This window comes from Gadus macrocephalus, chromosome 21, assembly GCF_031168955.1.
Source record: "Gadus macrocephalus chromosome 21, ASM3116895v1".
Classification (NCBI taxonomy): domain Eukaryota; kingdom Metazoa; phylum Chordata; class Actinopteri; order Gadiformes; family Gadidae; genus Gadus; species Gadus macrocephalus.
Window position 1 is genome coordinate 2,975,744 of NC_082402.1, and position 13,127 is coordinate 2,988,870.

At 51.6% G+C, this 13,127-nt stretch overlaps 1 protein-coding gene across 1 annotated transcript in view; it reads right to left on the minus strand.

Annotated features, from left to right (window-relative positions):
* Positions 1 to 859: 859 nt before the first annotated feature.
* The window catches only part of mthfd1l (methylenetetrahydrofolate dehydrogenase (NADP+ dependent) 1 like), a 47,316-nt gene continuing 35,048 nt past the window's right edge, over positions 860 to 13,127 (minus strand). Inside the window, 7 exon segments of the mRNA XM_060041993.1 lie at positions 860 to 1,599; positions 1,943 to 2,048; positions 8,422 to 8,578; positions 9,006 to 9,109; positions 11,774 to 11,878; positions 11,880 to 11,952; positions 12,424 to 12,527. Coding sequence (XP_059897976.1) covers positions 1,448 to 1,599; positions 1,943 to 2,048; positions 8,422 to 8,578; positions 9,006 to 9,109; positions 11,774 to 11,878; positions 11,880 to 11,952; positions 12,424 to 12,527 — 801 coding nt within the window. The 3' untranslated portion in view covers positions 860 to 1,447.

A 13,127-nucleotide genomic window follows, 5' to 3' on the forward strand; every position in this document is an offset into this window, starting at 1 on the left:
CATTAAGGGCCTTTGTGAGACGCTTTTATCAAAAGCGACTAATAAGTATTTGTCGGAAGAGAAACTACAATATATTGCTGTCGGTACAGTAAAGATGTTCATAGAACCAAGTGCCAAACACTTACAATCGCGAGGTAAAACCATTCCCCGTATATAAAATATATAAATATTAGAGCTGTCAAGCGATTAAAATATTTAATCGTGATTAATCGCATTAATGTCATAGTTAACTCACGATTATCGCAAATTATTTTTCTATGCTAAATATCCTTGATTTCTTTGTCCCATAATTCTTCTCATTTTAATTCTCTTATCAACATGGTGAAGTGCATCGGCTTGCCTTGTGCAAATGATTTTTTATTGATAACAACATTGGCATATACTGATCAAAACAGGACGATACAAAAAAAGAGCCTATAGTGCAATTAAACGACTGCTTTGAACAAATGTCATTTGAACATAGCAGTCAGGCTACTGCTTCTTTGTTTTGAGCCAAAAAAAAAAAAAATAAAAAAAAACGATTTCTTTTTTATAAAATAATTGCGTTAATCGCAAGATAAAAATGTTAACGCCGTTAAAATTGGTTTGCGTTAACGCCGTTAATAACGCGTTTAACTGACAGCTCTAATAAATATATATATTGTTTATCTTCATATCAATATGGAGCGGTTTGACCCGCGGGCCGCTCTGAGCGGGATGAGCGGCTCCTCTCCCACAGAGCGAGCGATGTTTAGTGTTATTCCGTCTGCGAGCGCCGAGACAACAGGAAGGAGAGCGCATGTGTCCAAACAACAGATGGGCTCTCTCCGTCCTCACCTGCTGGGTGTGAAAACAAGACCAGGAGACAGCCGCAGTGTTGGGAGTACAACAGAAATGTTTATTCAGAAAGGAAACGGCCACAAAAAGAGTTTCCATCTTACGGAACAAAAAACAAAAACAGTTTTAAAACTTTGCTGGAGCACAGCAGCCCCAGACGAGAACTTGTTTCGGTATCTTTGGAAGGTAGTTGAGACGCGGGTGTTTTGACTCACAGCCTCAACCGCAGTGAGGACGCGTTTCCTTTGAATGCGTTTTCGGCCGTACCGTGTTAAGCTGCGGCAGGGAATGCAAGTACCGACCCTGGCTTTAGTGTTGACGGTCGGCTGAGGCCAGCTCATAGGTCAGATAGGTAAAAAGGCTACACCAACGTTTGTGCGAAAAAAAAGCAATTTGGTCCACATGAATAAATACTAACACTACTAAGTGTAACGTAAGCACCAAGCTTTCTTTTGGTAGAAATGATAGAAGACTGATTATATAAAAGGTTTCACTCTCAAGTCAGAACGTTTTGACACATTTAAGCTTAAATTCTTAATGGTTTGACAAAGTAAACGAAACAACTCTCTGTGGACAGAGTTCAACAGCTGGTAGGTAAAACCACCTGAACATTGGTCCCCACTTTGGCATATTACAAACACACACACATACACACAGCGGTGCGGAGATAACCAACACTTGATGTAACGCTGATAGAAGAAGGCTTCCCTGAAGGAGACGATGGTTCATAATAATGGCTGATTGTCCTTTCAGTCTGTGGATCCTGACAACGATACTGTCGACCTGAGGGAGGGCGTATGAGTTAGGAGTTGTATTGACTTTCTAAATAAAACACTAATGTACACATATTAATGACTAATGTATAATCAAAAGCAGGACTCCAGTTATTTTAATAAAAACATTAACATCGATGTAAGACAAAAAGAAGGACCATAATAATTGAAATAACAACAGTATCCAATGTAGTGGAGAAGATCCACAGATCCCAGAACACACAAGTTACAGCCGTCTCCGTTGGGGCCCCTCCCCCACCTGTCTCTCTGGGGCCCCGCCCCCACGACCTCCCCCGGGCCCCGCCCCCACCAGTCTCCCCCGGGCCCTGCCCCCCACCAGTCTCTCTGTTTACCTCTGGTCTGAGCGTGCTCAGAACAGCCGGTGATCTCCTCTGTGACAGGGTCAAGGTCGATGTCGTAGAAGCAAGGTCGGGTGGGCAGGCCCGGCATGGTGCTCATCTGAGGGGGGAGAGAGAGAGAGGGGAGGGGGGAGAGAGGGGGTGAGACAAGTTATGGTCGGTGTACAGGGCATGGTGCTCATCAGAGGGGAGGGGGGGAGAGAGGAGAGGAGAGTAGAGGAGAGAAGAGAGACAATAGAGGAGAGAAGAGGAGAGAGACAAGAGAGAGGAGAGGGGAGAAGAGAGAGACAAGAGCGAGGAGAGGAAAGAAAGACAAGAAAGACAAGTGAGAGGAGGGAGACGAGAGGGGGGTGAGTCAGGGCTGACTTGTGCATGGTACAGCGATGCTGCTTATCTAAGAGGAGAGACGCGGGGGTTGTGGCTGCTCTGCGGGATAAAGGGATGCAACCCAAACCCACGCTCACAGCCTCCATAAAGCAGTGATTAATACATGCCTTACATTCGAGGTAAAGGCTGACGTCTGCACATATCGGACACGCATCAATCCATCGATTCCTTGACTGACCGGGGCTTACCCGCTATGTTAATGCGCAGATCAAAACGCTGCTGCAGCATAATCGCCTGCCGCAGCGTTCTGTATGCAGATGAGGATATCGGCTGGATGAGCCCGGCCCCATTGACGTGGTGAGCCGTCGACGTTCACCGTGGGGGTCGTGTGAGGAGAACGGTGGCGAAAGAAAGAGAAAGTATCCAGCGTTCACTTCAGCCTGGGGACTTGAGAGTGTAGAGTGGAACGTGGCGGTTCCCGTTGCCACACCTACCCACCCTCACGTCTCTTAATATTTCATGAGGTTACGGGATGGGCCTTTCTGGGGGGAGTGGTGGCGACGCCGGCGAATATGGGATTTATTAGGAGAGCAACGTGATGGGGATAGCGAGAGAGGGCAACACTCGCGTGCTAAAGTTTGTATTTGTACTCTGGTGCATGCTTCCCTCATCACGAAGCACAGCCGAGCCAGGAGGGGTCACAGAGAAACACAGCACCGCCGACAGGTGTTTAAACACCTTCTACCTCAACCCCCCCGTCCCCCATCGCAGGACACGTTCAGTAGCACAGAGAGACGCACCAGAACACAGAGGCAAATAACAAGGTAGAATTTCTAATCCGGACAATCAGCGAAAAGATCGCCTTACGGCTCAGACCACAACACAGCTGCGAGAGCGAGCTCAGCGCACGGCGGCTTATGAAACCGAATCCCCCGCGACGCCGCGGTATCAAACCGGGCTAAATTACAGCGAACACGACCCCCCTTCTCCCCCCCCCCCCCCCCCCCCCCCCCCCCCCTCCTCTGTGTAGAGAAGGATTATAATCTTGAGTCATCCTTTGAGTGGCTAAGACAGTCACCGCGGTAGGACTAATGATCCACGTGTTGACAACCTCCACTTTAAGCGGTGAGTCTCACCGGCCCCGCAGATCAATGGCACCTCTGTTCTCCTCCGCTCGCAAAACGGACACAACAGAGACTCTGCGATGGACAGGGTAGAAACAACATGCAGCAGGGGAAGAGGCCGTCATTATGTTTTGAATACATGTTTGAGCGACAGCGACGGAGACGGCGGTGAGGTCATGAGCAGACATGAACGGAGTCGACTCGAGTTGGAAAGAGTGTTCAAGGAGCACCCATCGATTACGCGTTGGCTCTGAGCTTTGCTGGGAGTTTGAATACAACCGTTACTCCGACGGCACCGCTAAAGACGACGTTCAGATGCACGAAGGACTCAAGGAGTGCGGGCAAAAACATGTGACTGCCCGTTGATAAGCGACGGGCAAACACAAGTCAACTGACTTCTCTCAGTTCTCCTGTAATTACGTTTGGGGAGGACACAGGGAGCATGTGAACAGAGACTCACGCAAACAATCAACGTGTTGACTGTATAACCCTGTTTACTCTCTCTCTATCCCTTTCTCTCTCTCTCTCCAGCAGCCATTTTCTTACCTTGATCTACGTGCATGTCGACGTTTGTGCGTTGAATTGAATTGAATTGGATTAATTGTTATTTAACTGCCCCTCATTCACGATGCGGCCAAAAGAACCGCAGTCGTCTTGATTTATTCGTACAATATCGGGGGGAAATTTTGCCAAAACTAATCACAAATAAAAACAAATAATACAGCGACACAGACATGATAAACAGTTGGTTAGAGGCAAATTTCTGAGCCCAACATGGACCAGTCCCTCCATGGCGCTCCCCACCACCACCTCTCCCTATCTAGGGGTAGTTTTACAGGCCCATCAGTGAGGAGGCTCGTGCAGGAGGCAGGTAGTGACCGGCCAATTTCCTGTCTGAGGAGGCGGTTCGGTCATAAACAGAAGAAGACTAGAAGAAGAGAGGAATGGCTGGAGGGGGAAGAGGCCTGTACGAGGAATGTATTCCGGACCTGGCGACTCCTCCTGTGGTTCACTTGGCTCACTCCCACGAGGATATGGACCAAGCATTAGCATTAGCATTAGCACTAGCATTATGCTACTGCTAACGCCAAGGCTAAAGGTAATGCTAACACTAATGCTAGTGTTAGCGTTAGCTTTTTTGGAATGCACTCTACCCGAGTGCATTGCATATTATTGAATTGTCCCGCTCTGTGGGGTTTGTCCTTGCGGCCAGCTCATGGAGGTTGTCACACATCCCGCATATTGTGTTTAAGGCAGAGCAATGACATCATCATGAAACGTACCGGAAATAAAAACGCGTCAATGACATCATCTCATGAACTCACGGTCCGACTTCATTAAGGAATGAAAGCACTAATGAGGAAGTGTTTATCATAAAGCATTCAGGATGGACCAGTGATGTAACTGGTAAAGGTTCCACTGTTCTAATGGGGAAACTGGATCCAGTGATGTAACTGGTAGAGGTTCCACTGTTGTACTGGGGGAATAAACAGTGATACCGTCCCTACCAGAGGATCTTGAGAACAGCCATACGTCTTTACAGTAATGAGGACTCAAAGATGCACTTAAAATAGCACGTATGTTTAGTTTAACACTATCTCTTTTTAGATGGATGGATCATCATCCTTGTCAAATGCTGCCCACGTTTCCTCATCAAAGAAGACTATCAATTTGCCAATCTGTAATACACTTGCCGTCCGTCCATTTGCCAATGACACTCCAAGCCAGATGGCGAAGCGCAGATTCTTCGTAAAAAGTAATTTACTTTACGAAGACACCGATAACCAATCGCAGGCCATAGCGCATCAAGGGACATCAACCGTCTCGGGTCGGAAGAGTGGTCGTTCAACAGCAGTTCCTACGTCACGGATGAACGAGGCTTCCGAGAGCCCCTGTTCCCCCTCGTCAGCCCAGTGACTCCAGAGCCTCAGCTGTGTTGGACCACTCTGGGCCGAGACCTCCTGCAGCACCGGAGTCAACGGCCGACACAACAAGTTGCGCGCCTCTTCTGCTCCGAGCATACCAGCGGAGGACTCTGAGGAGAAGGGGAGGAGCTTGCGGGTGGAGGTTGAGACGCGCTACAATAGATGCGCTGTTTGCGGCGTCTGTGGTCCCCCCTTCTCTCCTCCGCCCCCCCCCCCCCCCCCCCCCCCCCCCCCCCCCCCCCCCCCCCCCCCACCCCCCTCCCCCGCCCCATTCCGGAGAACGTGTGAAAACCCGCAGACCACTTCACGTTCCACGGCTGAGGATGGGACCACGCTCTGCCCACAAATTCCGTACACCCACACGCCGCCGCCGCCCCCGCCCCCCCCACCCCCCTCCAACCCCAAAACACAACGTTGCTTTGTCACATGGACAAAACCCAAAAACTGTGGAAGGACTTCTGGGAGTCCTGGCCTTCTCAAGGCTGAAGGAGAAGAGTCTTCGTCAACAGAGCTTAATTTATTACCAAAATAGTCTGGAATGGACTCAAAGCTTTATAAATAGGATTTCTGCTGTCGTCAATATTTTATGCAACGAAACTCAATCACGAGATCTCGTCTATTTCCGTGATCTAGGGACGGGGAGACACGAGACTGATATGGCGATATAACGTAAACACACACGTCACGTCGCATGTCAAGAGACATTGTTGGCATCGTTCCCGTCTGTCTAGCCCATTAAAAAGAATGCAGAAAAACACATCTAAATTGAGCTAGCGCGCGCGCTCTCTCTCTCTCTCTCTCTCTCTCTCTCTCTCTCTCTCTCTCTCTCTCTCTCTCTCTCTCTCTCTCTCTCTCTCTCTCTCTCTCTCTCTCTCTCTCTCTCTCTCTCTCTCTCTCTCTCTCCTCTCTCTCTCTCTCTCTCTCTCTCTCTCTCTCTTTAAGAGAACATGTTGGTCTTTATAAGAAGGCTTGTTGTAGAGCCTCTCCCTCCCTATCTCCCCCCCCCTCCCCCCCTCTCTCCCTCTGACATTGAAGCCATCCACCATTGCGTGACATCAGGCGGTAACTTGCAATAGAGCCTGCCTTTCTCTCCCCCTCGCCATCAACCGTTGCATGACATCAGCCGTCGACCACATGTGTCCGTGTGCGTGGCGTTTCAATCGAACCGCAGCGGTTCAACCGAGACCCGTCTATCCTGGGGTGTGGCTGGCCCTGCCTCCCACAGAGAGCTATTGTTCCGCCCCCAACCCCCGTCGCCTCCATCGCATATCTGCCCGATGACATCAGGCCCTTCCTGGTTCCTCGGCAGGGCCGCACAGACCCCCCCCCCCCCCCCCCCACACAGGGCAGGACGTAGCGTCTCACCCCCAAGCGAGGTCAGGTTGACCCGTGGGTCGCGAGGCGGCCCAGTGACGGATTGTAAACACGTTTACACATCACAATGGTCAGGCTGGGTCCGGGAAAGTTAAAAATGGGACTCTTGACAAAGTAGCTAAAAGCCCCAGTGTTGGTCATCAGGGGCAGGTGCCGACCACGCCTCCTGCCCCAGAGTTCAGAGACACATCAGGGGTGGGGTGGGGGGTGGGTGGGGGGGTTGGAAGTCCCCTTCGGTCAAGAGTCGGGGGGGTTGGTAGCAGGGAGGGGGGGGGGTTCAGGGGTCATGAACGTGCTGGTGGCTCCACGGTTCCTAGGCAGATCAAAGGCAAGGGCTGTGGCGGCAGTGAGACCCCCCCCCCCCCCCACCCCACACACCTCGCCCCCCCAAAAACCACCACCAGCCCCACACCTCCGCCCCTCAAAACCCGGGCCCAGGGGGGCTGCTGGTGAAACAGCAGGGGGCCGGCGGTTGGCAGGAAGTCAGCCACTTCCTGCCAGCGGGCCCACATGCCTGCATCTGGTTCTGGGTCGGCCCCCCGCCCCGCTGCAGGCAGGACTCTGGGCGTCTTCCAGGGCCCCCGGGACCCCCGACTCAGGCTGGGCCAGAGCCAGGCCCGTGTGCACTGAGCTGGGGCCCGAGAGAGGGGGCGCGCGTGGACCCCGAGGAAAGGTTGTGTTACGCAAGCGCCTGATTGGTGCAACTTATTAACACGTATAAACTTTGCGACTTTGCCAATAAATACCTCCATCATGAAGGGGGTTTTTCATACGACCAAGATCCTACATTCATAAAGATCATTGATTAGCATTGATTACTGCACTTATTACTTAAACACTTATTACTTAAACACAAACATGGGAAAGCAGGATTTAGTTACTATGCAACAAATAGCTGGAATAAACTCCCAGAGGAGGAAGACTTGCCCCAACTCTGAGCACCTTTAAAACAAGACTGAAGACTTTTATGTTTGCTATAGCTAGTTTGCTATAGCTAAATCTTAAATACATTACACTTTCTAAAAAGCTTTTTTTAACTTTGCCTTTATTTTCCATTTAATACTAAAATGCCTTTTTAACTTTCTATTTTACCATTTCTTTGCATATATTTTTCTTTTACTTATCTATTATTTTATTGTATGACAATGTTTATATGTGAAGCACTTTGAGTCTGCCTTGTGTATGAAAAGTGCTACATAAATAAAGTTGCCTTGCTTAATAAAGCTGCTTGTGCGAATAAAGCCTCTGTCCGCTCACTGTGTAACCCCTACCTGATCCTCAACAAACTGTCCCTGCATTTTACTGTCTAACTAATTGCTCATTAATAAACTGTCGCTGCATTCAGTGTCAAAACCCCTACATGCTCCTTCAAGTGTCTCTGTATTCATTGTCTAACACGCAGAAGAAACCGCATGAATAGTGGGTTTAAACACAAGACTATAACTCCAGAGTGTCTCCGGCTCCGGTGTACCCCTGAACTCGTTCTCCAGGGGCCCCGTGGGTGTTGTGGAATGGACGGCCGGGGCCCAGGAGCCACAGTGGGAGGCTCGCTGTGTGCGGTCTCTCTGTGGAGTCTTAAAACACAACCCGGCGAACAGCGGACGACCTCAAACAAACGGCGCAGTGCGCGTCTCACGCAGCGGTTACGGAAAATACCCCGAGACACTACGAGGACACGTCTCTGGGGCTGCGGCTCTGATTCTGCCCCGTCCAGCGGACCCACCGTGCCCACGAGCGGGTAGATGAAGCCCGCCCCGATGCTGGCCCGTACGGTCCTGATGGGCAGGGTGAAGCCCGTCGGCGCCCCCTTCTTGTCGGGCATGTGGGACAGGGACAGGTGGGTCTTGGCCATGCAGATGGGGAGCGAGCGGTAGCCCTGTGTGGAGGAGAGCAGGTCACGGTCAATGACAGGGACAGACACACACACACACACACACACACACACACACACACACACACACACACAGAAAGACACAAACAGAAAGAGACAGACAGACAGACAGACAGACAGACAGACAGACACGCACACAGAAAGAGACTCACACAGACACACACACACACATAGGCTAACACGCACACACACATAGGCTAACACACACACACACGTGTGTAAATAAATGCATAAATGCTTTTATCCTTTAAATCTTTAAGAGCCGGTAGGGTTAAGGCCTCTTGGACCATTGTGCTGGGAGTCAAACCCATTGACTCCCCTACGGCCCCCCCAGCCTCAGACAGATGGTCCGTGGGACTCCTCAGAGAGTCGGTCAGTTTGGCGCGCGGGGGGGGGGGGGGTCGCGACCTCACCTGCTGCTGTAGGTCTGGATCTCCGCCTCCGCCTGCGGGGACAGGGCGATGTCGTCGGCGCCGTACACCTTCTGGGCAATGGTCCGGATCTTCTCCACGATGGGCATCTGGGGCGGGGGTGGGGGGGGGGGGGGAAGGGGAGACAGGTCAGCCTCAGACGGACGTTCAGACGCTACGGCGCAGAGCACACCCGTCTGTGATCCTCCATCCTAGGCTTGGACTGCAACGCGATGGACAATGGCAACGTTGATTATAGCAACAAAACCGTACATCTACATTTAGGGGCATTTGCCAGACGCTTTTATCCAAAGCGACTTACAACCATTCAGACGCACACATCCAGCGTGAGGCGGCTCGCTCGGGGACACCTTGACGCTGCAAAGAGGAGCCGGGGATCAAACTAGCAACCTTCCGGTTACAAGTCAACCCGCTCTACCTCCTGAGCTGCAGCCGTGCAGCTCAGGAGTCAACCATGCAGGGCGACAGCCAGCTCGCCAGGAGCAGTCGGGGTCAAGTGTCCTTGCTCAGGGACACAATCGACACTCGGCTAGGAGGAGCCGGGGATCGAACTACAAGTAGTGAAGTAAAGGTTCTCAGAAAACACAAACGGAAACAGGTGACCCAGGAAGACACACAACTGCTCTGCCGAAGACGACCCCGATCCTCTCCTCATACAAAAGTATGAAAAAGGTAAAAAAAAATAACATTCATCTAACTTAATTTTATTATTACTCATCTTTATTTACTTTATCTTGTATGGTTGCTGCTATGCGACTGTTGAGCATCCAAGCCTAAGGATTGTGCTCTTGTGTAATCGTTCAATAAGATAGTAATAAATAATGTTCATTATTTATTATTATCCAACCCAGAATCGGAATGCGTGAGCCAGCACAAAAGACACCCCTCTCCATGGCAGTCTCTCCTGCTCCGAAGCCCGAGAGCGCCCAACTCGATTAGCGACCTGAAGTTCCCCTCCTTAACCCCCTTAGAGCAGCGAACCACCCGCCGCCACTTCCTCCCCCTAATGCTAATGTCATCAGGCCGGCGCCATTACTTTAAACACGTTAGGGCGCCGGGGCGCCTGACCAGAGGGGGCCGCGTCAAGCCTCCCGCCTCGACACTCCCTCCCCCCCCCACCCCCCCCCTCCATGTCAACGCGTTTCACCGGAGCCTCCGAGACAAGACTCTCAGTCCAGGGGTGGGCGGTGGGACGCTTGGAGAACGTTGTGGCGTCACGGCGTGGCGGCCCGCGTTAGACGGAGCTAACTAACGAAACAAGCTTCGCTGCACACACTGTAAACCGATTCAATTGTGTTAAAAAAAATGAGTGTTTGTATACACACAAACACACACACACAAACACACACACACACACGCACACGCAACGCGCGTTTCTGCAACTACTCCGTCAAAGATTGACTGTTAAATAATCAGCAAGGTAACAAGGTCACGTTAACACATGCCATCCCCTACCACAGACCCATGTCCTTGATATGATCTCATCAGGCCGAGAGGCACACATCCTGAGTTTAAGAACGCGTAAAATGCATCCTTTCGTTCCATGAAGCAGCGGTAAAAAAGTGGCTCTCGATGTCACAGGGGCGAGGGGGGGGGGGGGGGTGAGGGGGGGGCGAGTTAATGAGTGGCAGTTAGGAGACCCGGACCCGGTTTAAGAGGAGGAGACGCCCTCCCCAGCTCGGACGCCCATCAGGGGCGCTGGTTCATCTGGGGGAGGTTGACCATGGCTGCCCGTGGTTCCTCTGCCGTTAAAACTAAACTCGAGGGGGAACTAGGCGATGGTAAACAGCCTTTAAGTGCGCTGCGTGGAAGAGTAAGAAGAGCGCGCCTAGGGGCGTCCCGAGTGTACGGTGGAAAGGCATCAGGTCTGAACGCTTAAGACGCTATGGAAAGCCTTTAAGATGCCTTCTGCTTGTGGCGGCTGAACGCGGTACATAAAAAAAGGCACTCAAAGCATCTGTTGATTGAATGAAGGTGAATGCAATACGGGAACCCCTTCCTATCTCTCTCTCCATAGAGAGATAGATAGATGTCCACCCGTCTGGGATTTAGAGTCTCGATAGCTTAGTGTACTTTCTTTTACATTGAAAACAACTGCTTAGGTAAATAGGTAATTAGGGATTACATGAGAGCATGTCCAGGGTTAGAAATGTATGACTTTATTGACCAGACCGTCAGTTCATCCGTCCACTAGTTCATGCTTCACAACCTTGTGATGCCGTTAATATACACGTCCCTGTAGATTGAATCACTCTACTGCACACTTGGTGATTAGAAGTCGTTTGCTCATGGTTAGGAATGAGTAGGCAGTCAAAAACAAATGTGTTTGCTAAATTTAATCATCAATTTAGCAAAGGGGAGGGTCAAAGCATGTAGAGGTTATTCCTATTACAATTTATTCTTCCTAAAATTGACGACATTTTGGTGTTTCTGGATGGGTTTTCTTTTTCACAGAATCTCCTTTCTTTCACATTTCCACCACTTTTCCATTTTTTGTGATTTTCTTTTATCTACCTTTTCAGGAGCACCCCCTTGCAGTACCACTAGTGGCACCCGTACCCCCATTTGAGAACCCCTGCTCTACCGTACCGGTACTGTACCCAGGCCCGGTGTACCCCTTGTGTCACACACACACACACACACACACACACACACACACACACACACACACACACACACACACACACACACACACACACACACACACACACACACACACACACACACACACACACACACACACACACACCAACCTCGGTTTCGTACAGGAACTGGAAGCGGCTGGGCGCGGCGCTGGCCTCCTTGACGGCGCGGGCCAGCTCCACCGAGCCGCGGCCCCCCAGGGCCCAGTGGTGGCAGTGGGACGGCCGCCCTCGCCCCGCCCTCCAGGGCCAGCCGGCACACCAGCGCGATCTCCGCCGCCGTGTCCGTCCTGCGAACGGACGTCAGAGGGGGGGGACGCTCGTGAATGCATTCACACGGCGCTTTTCTAAACCGGTGGCCGCTCGAGGCGCTTTGATAGCGTCGCCTCACATTCAGCCATTCACACACCGACTGCGGCGTCAGCCTGGCGAGGCCACAGCCCGATCGCCGGGAGCAGTCAGGGTGAGGGCGTCTCGCTCAGGGACACCCCGACGCTCAGCTAGGAGGAGCCGGGGGGAATCGAACTAGCAACCTCCCGGTTCCCAGATGACCCAAGCCGACCCAGAGTGAGGCCGTGTATGTTTGAGTATGGATTTATTCTTTAGGCGATGAGAGGAAACAAGGTAAGGTCAAAGGTGAGCTAGGACCCCGATATTATTATCTTTTTTTATCAATGGTTTCAACAGAAGGGTGTTGGCTGGCAGGTGTGTGTGTGTGTGTGTGTGTCGGTCTTGGCGGGGGGGCTCTTTCGAGTTCCTACTTGAAGACGTTGAGCGCCACCACCACAGGCACACCGAACAGGTGCGCTATCTCGATCTGCTTCCTCAGGTTGCTATGGCAACCGCCCGTCACCAGGCTCAGGTTCTGCAGCGAGAGGAGGAGGAGGAGGAGGAGAAAAGAACGTAAAAAAGACACATTAGGAGCCGGAAACAGGACAAGGTGTTTGAGCAGAGTCCCATCGGCCGCGGGCCCCAGGCCTTCAGCCGCCACAACAGGATGTCAGCGCTCGTAAAAAAAAAAAAGAGAGAGTTAGAGTGTGTGCATGTTGGTGTGTGTCAAAGTGTGTGTGTGTGTGTTTGTCAAAGTGTCTGTGTGTCAGTGTGTCAAAGTGTGTGTGTGTTTGTGTCAAAGTGTGTGTGTGTGTGTGTGTGTGTGCACACTATGTAGGGAAGAGAACAACCAGGAAGAGAAACCAGGGAGAGGAAGCAGGAGAGCTCTGGTCAGAAGATCTACGACCCGGTGCCTGCTCCAAGGCAGCGGAGACGGGCGGGTCCGGCAGCTTGCGGACGGATGATTAATCCATCTGTGTTATGAGCGTGTTCCTCTGATGCGGTGCTTGTGTAGGGGGCTTGGCGCTCGGACAGACCGCCATGTGCAAAGCGTGTTGCTCTCCAATAACTTTGCCGTCCGTGTAATATTGAGCAGGGCTCCCTGGCGGGGGGCCAGGGGCGCATCACACGCCAC